This window comes from Setaria italica, chromosome V (assembly GCF_000263155.2).
Source record: "Setaria italica strain Yugu1 chromosome V, Setaria_italica_v2.0, whole genome shotgun sequence".
NCBI lineage: Eukaryota > Viridiplantae > Streptophyta > Magnoliopsida > Poales > Poaceae > Setaria > Setaria italica.
In genome coordinates this window covers 29,604,417-29,614,578 of record NC_028454.1, presented here as the reverse complement: position 1 = coordinate 29,614,578, position 10,162 = coordinate 29,604,417, and the positions used below count along the sequence as shown (strand labels likewise).

At 41.9% G+C, this 10,162-nt stretch overlaps 2 protein-coding genes across 2 annotated transcripts; one reads left to right on the top strand and one right to left on the bottom strand.

Moving 5' to 3' along the window:
- The first annotated feature begins 201 nt into the window (after positions 1–201).
- Positions 202–877, top strand: LOC101755704 (mitochondrial import receptor subunit TOM7-1). Its single transcript, XM_004969167.4, has one exon. It carries the CDS (start codon positions 300–302, stop codon positions 546–548), a length of 249 nt encoding a protein of 82 aa, XP_004969224.1. The 5' UTR covers positions 202–299; the 3' UTR covers positions 549–877.
- Positions 878–1,476: 599 nt separating this feature from the next.
- LOC101755297 (beta-adaptin-like protein A) lies at positions 1,477–9,704 on the bottom strand. The gene is made up of 11 exons (XM_004969166.4): positions 9,546–9,704; positions 8,933–9,449; positions 6,816–6,940; positions 6,534–6,732; positions 5,798–6,026; positions 5,530–5,696; positions 5,216–5,425; positions 4,619–4,729; positions 4,339–4,515; positions 2,679–3,128; positions 1,477–2,288 (listed from the first exon to the last, which is right to left on the bottom strand). Exons 1-11 carry the CDS (start codon positions 9,599–9,601, stop codon positions 1,998–2,000), a joined length of 2,532 nt encoding a protein of 843 aa, XP_004969223.1. The 5' UTR covers positions 9,602–9,704; the 3' UTR covers positions 1,477–1,997.
- Positions 9,705–10,162: the final 458 nt, after the last annotated feature.

The window sequence follows — 10,162 nt, the reverse complement described above, 5'->3', positions numbered from 1 at the left end:
TTTATATTTGCTAATTTTTTCCTCCGCTATTTATTTCTGCAAAATCATAAAAAATATAAAAATAAAAAATTTCTCCATATTGAACTCCAGGCCCAGAAGACATTGTAGCTCCTGTCAGGCCTGCCAGTGACCCGTCCATGGGCCAATGGCCCAGTAACCAACCCCTATTAACAGGAGGAGGGTGCGCCGCATCATCAGCCATCAGATCAAAGAATCCCCCAAACGCCGCAGCCTCTCCTCCCTAGGGTTTTTGCTCGGCGGCGACTCGGATCGAGTCGGAGTCCGCGGGGAGAATCGCCATGGCGTCGCGTCCGTCGCTGAGGGCGAAGCCCAAGGGCAAGGGCGGGGCGAGGGGAGCGGCCGCCGACCCGGCCGGGGAGGGCGCCACCGCTTCGGCGACCGCCGTGCGGCTCGTCAAGGAGTGGACCACGTGGACGATGAAGACGGCGAAGGTGGCGGCGCACTACGGCTTCATCCCGCTCGTCATCATCATCGGCATGAACTCCGACCCCAAGCCCTCCATCTCCCAGCTCCTCTCCCCCGTCTGATCGGATCTCCCCCCGGCGGGGCCCGGATGCGGTCGGTCCGTACGCTTTCGTAGTAGTTCATAGATGGTGGTTTGTTTTCGCATGTGCTGGATCTAGTCTATGAGGGAGGGTAAGTTCGTGATGCTTCTGTGAGGTCGAGGACTTTAAGAGGCTTATGCTATGTTGAGTATAATAACTTCGTATTGGCGGGTGTATCTTCTATAGATCGGACCAAATCTGTTAAATTGGTTATATGGATCTGCTACTAGTGTGATGATATGAACTATATCCGTGTTCATCTGTGTTCTGTTTTCATGTTATGTTTTAATGTGCCCGAGGTTTTGATTGAACAGCAAGAGGCAGACTAGCTGTGGTGATCTGGAATCTGGCTAGTTTTATCATACGACTTCTCGATGAGAAATGGGTGTTTGTATGTGACTAACAAGTTGGTAATTGGTGTTAATGAGTCTATGAATTGTGGTTGCCTTTATTTCCTAAGCTCAAAGCCTGTGTCCTGTGACAATGGTGATTTCAGAGCTCATGGATATATGATGCCCTATAGCTGTCTCATCTAGTTGCTGAGAATTATACAATGTTGCTGCACATCGCAGAAGATTACGCGTGGACAGTAGACGCTGTTTACTTATTTGTCAAATTTCTGAGCAACAAGTTGTGATATTTGCAGACCGGTTCAAAACAAGTGTCATGAGAAGTGGCCGTCTTGCGTTCACAATCATTTGTGGTAAACATCTAAAAATTTATCAAAAATCACGTTTCCTGTTAATTGTACATGCAAATGATGCAATGCTGTTCCCAATCATTTGGGTGAACATGTAAATTTTCGCAAATACATGATGCAATGCTGCTCCCAATCATTTTACATGTAAATTTATCAAAAATAACATTCTTCCTCTTAATTGTCCTTGGTACGATAGCACACGCAAATACATGATGTAATGCAGTTCCAATTTTTAGCACAGTATAACAAACTCATACAACTTGTAGCTATTACATATGGCAATGTTGTTGACGAGATCGAAACAGGCAAATGACATTTTTATTCATCTGTGCAAGTAAAAATAAGTAAATAACATACATGAAAGGCGTCTGTTCTTTCTACATCCTTTAGGGAAAAGGGTGATGTGCACCTCCACAATAGGCAACATCAAACCAGCAGATCCCTGAACAAACCAGCTGTTTCTCTGAATTGACATATACAGGTGGCCAGTTCTTCATCCAGAGAAAACAAATCAGATTACCCCTACAAAATTCCAGTGTTCTCTCCTTGATGAACCTAATAATATTGCTGCGCCCTCAAACAGCAAAGTTTCATCTCATTCTCCAATATTTTGATCGAATGTGTACTGGACAAGCTTACTCGAAGTGCTAAGGGCTGCAGGCAGTGGACAAACTGCAACAAGGCAGAAAAACTGTGGACCAGTGAATCACTGAGGTAGAAAATGCTCAGGATCAAGAAAGACCAAACTTAGACAAGGCTGACTGAAACAAAGTTGAGAATGCCTCAGCAGCAGTCCCATCATCGGCCTTGATTTTGAGCTGTGCCTTCGCTGATGCTGTGTTGACAATACATTCTACAAGGAAGAAAGCAGTAGCCCCATCTTTCTGAGCATAAAAAAAGAACTTGTAGTTTGGAGGCTGACCACCTGAAGCAATACATTGGATGTGATTGCTTTGCATATGGCGGATGAGTGATTGGGGGTTCATTAACGATGCTGCTCCTTGTGGACTCAAAGAGCACTCCTGTCAATAAAATACATAAGAGAAGCATATAAGATCAGAATTGGGAGGGGGAAAAAACTCAGAACATGATGTCAGACATTTCGGGGGCACACATATCTTCATTCTTGAACAACCCCACCAAGGTTTTCATTCATTAGACTACTTTTCTAAATCAAAGGAATCTTGAACTGGGCAAAATCACTGTCTAGGTGTCAGAAGTTGGAACAGAAACTTTCAGTTCAGAAACAAATAGTTAGTACTAAACCATGGCACCAAAAAAGAATCTAATGCAGTAGAACACTTTGCTAATGTAAGAGAATCAACAAGGAAATGTGAAAAGGATATGTGGCATATGTTGCACTGCTTGTAATAATCAGTAAATGCATGGGCAAAAACCTGATTGTAGCATACCTGAGTCAGTGCCAGTGCTAGCTGGCCCCATTTCCTCTGGAAAGTACCAGGATCCAACACAGGCTTTGAGTTAAGGGTCAGTGCTGGTGGTGGCGCAGGTGCAGGAGCTTCAGTAACGCCAAGCCCAAGAAGGTCATCAAGGCTGAAGTTGGATTGTGAGGAATATGCTGGCCCACCAGTACTTATTAGTGAGGTTTCAGCTGGTGTTTGAGAACTTAAGCCAATCAAGTCAGAAGGAGCATTGTATGTAGAGGTGGATGAACCATTGCTGGCTCTTGTACCATTGTCCTCTTTATCTGACGTACTAAGCAAAAGGTCATTATCATTTTCTTGGTATCTTTGGGCAGAAATTACATTTTCCTGAGCCTCTGCCCCAACAGCCAAGTTTGTAAGATCCTCAGAGTACTCAAATGGTCCACGATGCTCCTTGTCTGTAAACATGTAAGATGGCTGCCAGATACATAGAAAGAAGTTAGCGCCTGCCAATTTAAATAATATATAGATAATAGGATATTTGAGCAGCTGCCAGACACATGCTTCTGTCAGCTCCAGCATTTTGTAAATTGTAATAAGTGCAAATGCGGATTTCTTTTTCACCCTAACCATAAAAGGAATGCATTTTGCACCATAGAAGTGAATAAATTCAAACCTCAACAATGCTTAGCACAAGACATGATCTCTATCTGAGTCACGTGAACTCAATTTGCCTCAATCAAGGTTCTAAAAAACTGCTACAATGCCCTATAACCAGTTGAAAAGACAGTTCACCTCTCAACAAAGCTCAACACAAAATCTAGACATAGCAAACTCAATTTACCACACGCAAGGGTCAGAGAAACTGCTATCACATTCTATAATAGGTTTGCAGTTCAAGACAATCCCTAATTTTCAAAAGTCTCTTGTTTCATGAGTTGTGCTAAATGTACAATGCTACCCAACTTTCACACAGTTAGTTTTTCAAAAAAAGAACAAGGAAAGAGCTTCAACACAGTTATTTAATTCGGAGTCATCATCTCTTTTTGAGGAAAATCAAAGTCAATACTCCCTCCATTCATTTTTAGTAGGCGTATTAAGATTTTAAAAGTCAAAATTAATAAATTTTGATCAATTAGTCAAGTTATATGAATAGATTTGTATTTCAAAGATCTTCTAATATAACTCTGATTATGTAGCAACTGACGATATGTTGTAGGAGAAATTGATGGTCAAATATACCTATGACTTCTTTAAATCCTAATGTGCCTATTAAAAACGAATGGAGGGAGCATCTCATGAAAGTTATCTAAAGAATCAAACATTTTGTCAGTAGACAAGTTGAGATTGGTTATGATCAATAGTCAACTAAAATCCAGAAGCCAGCTAGTACTCAGCAAAGCATAACATTGAAATCTATCCCCTAACAGATGTTGGAAGTCAAAATTGAATAAAAGTTCTATCATAGCAACAGCAGTATTTGCCATTCATGCTTGCTATGCCAAAACATTAACTAAAGCAGGTTCATCACTGGAAAGAAATACAACATCAAAGGAAGAATACTGATAAGGTTGCAACGTACACGGATGGACACAAAATTTAATACTCAGAATCTGATAAAATATACAATAACAAGTGTCCATATTTAAAAATTTTAAAAATGGTCGAATCACATTAAATTGCATACCTTCTGATATACAACTGATAGACTGTTGAACTCATCAAATATGCGATCTTTCATTTCACTGCTCTGCGTATCTGCAAATACAGAGACAGCTTGTTTGGGAGGGTTTACTACTCGTTCTGCCACAGCAGGATCATATTGCAAAAGCCTGTAGTAGAAGAGCGCTCTGTCATGAACATCCTGCGACAAAGCACAGTTCAGCTCGAGCAACCATCTTTTATCCATTCACAGAATGATAATAAATAATCCAACTGTTATAGTACAAACACCAATAAATCCTCACCTGGTGAGTGTCAGATAGACCAGCTGCTAATGTAGCTCCTAACGCCTTCTGTGTCTCCGGTGGTCTCTTGAAGAAACATTTCATCACTGCAGTCAGGAGATGCAAGCGAACCTGCAAATACAGCAATGGAAAAGTTTACTGGAGCTCAAGTAGTGAATGGCTAGGGCCATGACATAAAAAATAAATCTAAAGCAAATGCACGAATTTTAGACTAATATCAGGACAGTCCTACAAGGTTCTTACTTACCACATTCAATTGCAGTGGAAATTTTATGAATCTCACAAATGAAGCCAAACATTCAATTCCACCAATTAGAAATGTCAGTTGTTATTAAATACTTCAAGTCATTATCTTATATGTGTATGCTACGGATACATATATATCATTACTTTGAAAAAACAAACTTCCAATGCATACATAAGTGGAAGAGTCATTTTTTTCTTGCAACGGAAGATAATTTTAGAAACATGGTTAATCTGGTATGAAATGTAAGAAAAATGCATACTGAGACCACCTTAAAACACAAAATATGGCAGAAGCATATTAAACTACTGGAAAATATTAACAGCACGAAATAAGGAAGAAAATGTTGGCACCTCAGGAGAGTGCTCTTCATCCCAGTTTTCAACAAGACTTTCAAGTACGTATGGAGCATCATGCATGTCTTGTGAATATTCTCCCAACATCCAAATGAGAGCTGCTTTTCCTTTTGGCTCCTGAATATTTTTGCTACTGATATTTCCAACAACAGCTATACAATCATGGCTCCATTGAGGATATTTTCGCAGAAGATCTTTCACCAAGACCTGCATTTTAATTTCTAATCAGAAACATCCAAGATGCAAGTTGAATGTAATCCAGCAAGACTACCACGAGTGGAAGATCAGTAACAAGCATTACAAACACTTACTAGAGTTTCAGCAGTCACGTAATCCTTATCCATTTCAAGAAATTGTAGAAGCCTGTCCACAATGGCATTAACATCATACTGCTGGAGTGCTATTTTTCCAACTGCCCGGATAGACTCCCTTGCAATTGGTACATCAACATTTCCAGCATATTCACACAGCTCAGTCACTGGTGGAAAAAAAACATCCAGTATGGATATTTTGAAAAATGATGGTAAATAATGAGTAAAACATAACAAATTATAGTTGGAAGTTGGATATCTGATATACCAATTTCATAGGTGTTGCTTTCATTCGCTATAGCAGTCAACATCTCAAGTTTCAGCTTCTTCACATAAGACGGATCACTATATTGGCAGTAGAAACTTTTGTAGTCAGATGAAAATAACATTGGAGCACGCATCACCAGAAGATGTAGATGGCATAGCACAGAGTACGACTGTTCAGGACTCCCAGCACCCACCAAGGTAAGCAAGGGTGCTTTTATACGCTCATAAACCTAATAGAATTGAAACAAAGATTAGAAGATTTCCAATCAAAGCCTACTGAGTTGAATAAATTCCATGGAACACAAGAATAAGACCATTTAATACATAAAACATGGTAAATCCAAAGATACTGTTTTTGGGGTTAAGATATTTCCAGAGTACATGAACTTGCAAATAACAACATTATGCAGAGCTAAAAGTTATGTGAAATAGCATGTTCATTTTATTTGAATATTTGATTGCATAACATGACAGAAATGTATGAAGGCTACCACCAATATATGGGTCAGTTTCTGGTTTTGCTGTGCTGCGCTGTGGTCCATTACAGGAAATTTTACTAAACCTAGTAAGATTTTGCTGTTATGGATCCTAAAAACGTGCTCCTACACATTAAGATATAGGAAGAAATGATTGCTTCGAAAAGTCATAGCAAGTCAAATGGAGCCTAAGCAAAGCATAATAATGCTGCACGAGCAAGATCACATCTCTGGTAATATTAATAGGAGCAACATGTGTACCTGTTGATGAACATCAGTCATAGACATTGTCAAATGGAGAAAAACTTTAATTGTTGACAGAACAACAGCTCCATTTGCATGCTGAAGTCTATCCTCCAGCAGGTTCATTATGTCAAAAATTTCGTTATTATCAGATGGTAGGAACTTTGATGCCAACTCAAGAACAAGGCACTGTGCCCACTCACTGAACTCTTTGATCCTGCACATGAAAAATAATAAAAAATCAAGTAACTTCACATTAGGATATTGCCAGAAAAGTGTCAAAGAAAGGTCTGAACTCACTTGTTTAGCAGGTAAAATACCACTGGCTTGCTATACAATGTTTCGATCTCCCTTGCTGCTGCCTCTGAATTGGCAGCTTCTAGGGTCCAGATTTCCTGCAACGCATGCAGGCAATTGGCAACTACCTGCAAATTCATCAGTGTAATCAGCTAATCTCAGAAAAGACAGTATTTCACAAGATAACATCCAATAATTAATCAGTAAGCCCCAAATGGAATAGCTTTAAAGTAACACCATCCACAGATAGGCCCAAAACTGAAAAACACAACCTACACAACAGCCTTTTAATGGAAACCATACGACAAATAAGCTGAGTCAAGCAATCGAATTTTGATGTTCCAAAACTGAATAACAATGGACTGGTAAACTTGGTGGTGGACAGGCAAATTCAAAGGTATTTTAGCAGTGAATTTCAAACTCACTCGTATTTTTTAAAAAAAAAACATTTATGCATTCTGTGAAAGCATTCAACTAAACAATTCAAAGCCAGTACAGAATTATATGAAATCCAGGTACCATCCAGCATGGTCTGGCCACAAATGATCCAAATAGCGGCAAGTTTAACGTATGTGGAAACTGAACACGCTGTCAAGGAAGATTTCTAGTGCTCCCAATAACAATATCTACAGAGACCTGCTTATGGATAACAGTCCATACCACATGTGCCACAATAAAGATCTCTATAAGCATTGGCTACATTTAAGTGGAAATACGGCCTGCACTGCGCTTCTTCCACATGACTTACTGATTTTTCAGGTGCATGCGAATCCATACAAGCACAACAGACCTAACAGTGTTGAAAGCACTGTGGAAAAAATAGGGAGAACAAGTGGAAACATGCCACTTGCTGTTCAAATGTATTAGATGACTAAAAATCTAGGCTTTCATTTGATACATTGAGGCAGATGTGCCAGCTTCAGCTAATTGTAATATTCAATGTGTTTTTTACTTTTAAGTAAGTTTAGATACTACTTCTCCAATCACAAATATATGGCGTTTTGGTCAAGATTTCCATTCAAACTTTTGAAGATTTGACTATCGATATCTTGAAAGATATAGAATGGAAACATGAAACTTGTACGAGTATCTTGCAATGCAGTTTTATGATATCAATCTTTTTAGATGTTGTAAATAGTGGTCAAAGCTAAATTCTAAATTTTGAAGACCTTGGTGTGATCCAAAATGTCAAATTATTTCTGATTGGGGGTGCAGGGAGTATTACTTTGTACTACCTTATTCAAAAAGAAGAATCCATGATGGACAAATATTAATGCAAGCATAATAAGGCATATCAGGATCGAGATGATAGTAAAATAGCAATTCAAATTTGCTAGGATGTGTGTCACTATAAACTCTCATAATTTGCTATATAAGTCATTATGAATGCAATGCAAAATATCTTGGGCTATTAACAAACCAATCAGAGAAAATTCACATGCAAAACTAACAGCACAGGTTATAAGAACAGTTGAACTTCCTGTGTTATTAATCTCAGCAGACAACCTAAGCAAAAAGAAAAAGGAAAAGAAAAAAAACCTAATATTTATAAGTATAACCAGTCAACCACATAAGGGTAGGCAGCTGAAATATGCAAACAACCGATACAAACAAACAAGCTAGACTAAAATCAAAATATAATTAAGGGAATAATCATGAATATGCAACCCATTAATCACTTTCATGTGACAACTTCATCAGTACAGCTGGCTAGTCTCTATGAGCCAACCGGGGTTCCAAACCCGATTCTCGCATTTGTTCAGGTGGGGCTTAATACCCTCCTGTTGCCCACCCTCATTTTTTCATTAGATACTTTCATTCATCTGTTCAATCAAACAAGCTGCTAAGAGGATAGCAGCTGCATGGTGCCCCCAATACTAGGTAACAGCTCCCATCAGCATGCAGTGCCTAAATTCAATGGGTGTTGAGATTGGCATCTGCGAACTTCATGTAGTGAAATTAGTTCCAGTTCCAGGTTGAGTCCACAAAATGCAAATAGTTTATTTCAAGGTGAGAATTGATCAGCTACGCAATCAGCTTGTGTGATCATTGTAAATAATTAATACTAACATGACTCCTGCATTCTGTTTCAACAAGCAGTTTGTGTCTGGGTAGTTTACCTGTGCGTCTGGGTCAGAGAGCATGAGCGCCTTGAGCGAAGCAGGCAGGTCAGCATCAATGCAGGCGGTAGCAGATATGTGATACAGCTTGGCAGCACCAACGGCGGCGATCATCCGGACGTAGGCGCTGGGGTCCTTGAGCCCGGTCGTCAGCGGCGTGACGAGATACTCGACAAGGTTGGGAACACGGAGAGAGCAGAGGCTGCGGAGCGCGAGGCCGCGGATAGTGGGGTCCTGATCGCGGCAGTCCCGCTGGAGGAAGTTGATGGTGAGCAGCGCGAGGTCCGGGTGCGCGCGCGCGTGGGCGCCGACGTAGAGGTAGCACATCTTCTTGGTGACGACGTCGGAGGTGGCGGAGCAGAGCACCATCTCCCCGAACGCGGCCGACACGTCGATGCCGGCCGTCATGCAGGAGATCACCCGCTTGAAGACGTCCCGGCGCTGGTCGTCCGCATCGGGGGCGCGGCTCCCGGCCAGCTGCCGCAGCTGCTGCTTCAGATCCGCCACCTCGCTCTTCCTGCACTCACAGAGTCGCCAATTGGCGGGTCAGCTTAGGGTTCAAGAGGCAGGAAAGTCTCGGGAGTCGGAGTCGGAGCCGGAGAGAGCGGCGTACCCGGAGGGTTGGGAAGGGGAGGCGGACTTCGCCGCCGATGGGACGGTGGGAGCCATGGCGGTGGTCGGCCGCGGCGGGGAGTTGGATCTGACCTCGCGTGGGGAGGAAGACGACTGCGACGAGCCGTGGTGTTTCGTTTGGGGAGCTTGGATCTGAGCTGGGACTGTGAGCGAGGAGTACCAGAGCCTGACAGGTGGGTCATGAGCTATACGCCTTCGTAAAGGGAATACGTATTTTCAGTAGAGGAAGGGGCGGGAAGTAAACGGGTATTCAAGCCAAACGATTTGCTGTGGCGGCGCGCCGTCGCCGTTTCAGGGAGAGGGCGACGCTGCGATCTCTCGCCGACTCGCCGGGTAGTCGACGAGGCGATGCTCGGAGATTCCTCGTCTGAGCCCTCATCCTAGCGTTTCGTCGTGGTTGGTAAGGCCGTTCTCCAGAACCCAACCTGAGGCTTTTCCGCTGCTATTTTTGCTTTGCGATTGGGGGAGTGCCCGAGTGGCCATTAATTGCGTCAAGAGTATTCAGTTTTTAGACTCGTCTTGGATGCGATGGGTTCGCAATCTGTGAGCGTAGATTCCCCCCTGCGGAAATTGGGAATGCGATTAGCCGATTAGTAC

Bases quoted from the DNA above. Each gene is read 5' to 3' on its own strand.
- LOC101755704 (XM_004969167.4), top strand. From the start codon at position 300: ATGGCGTCGCGTCCGTCGCTGAGGGCGAAGCCCAAGGGCAAGGGCGGG.
- LOC101755297 (XM_004969166.4), bottom strand. From the start codon at position 9,601: ATGGCTCCCACCGTCCCATCGGCGGCGAAGTCCGCCTCCCCTTCCCAA. The intron at 5,697-5,797 runs GTATATCAGATA...TTTTTCCACCAG, and splicing joins AAGCAACACCTATGAAATTG to TGACTGAGCTGTGTGAATAT. The intron at 5,426-5,529 runs GTAAGTGTTTGT...ATTAAAATGCAG, and splicing joins ACGTGACTGCTGAAACTCTA to GTCTTGGTGAAAGATCTTCT.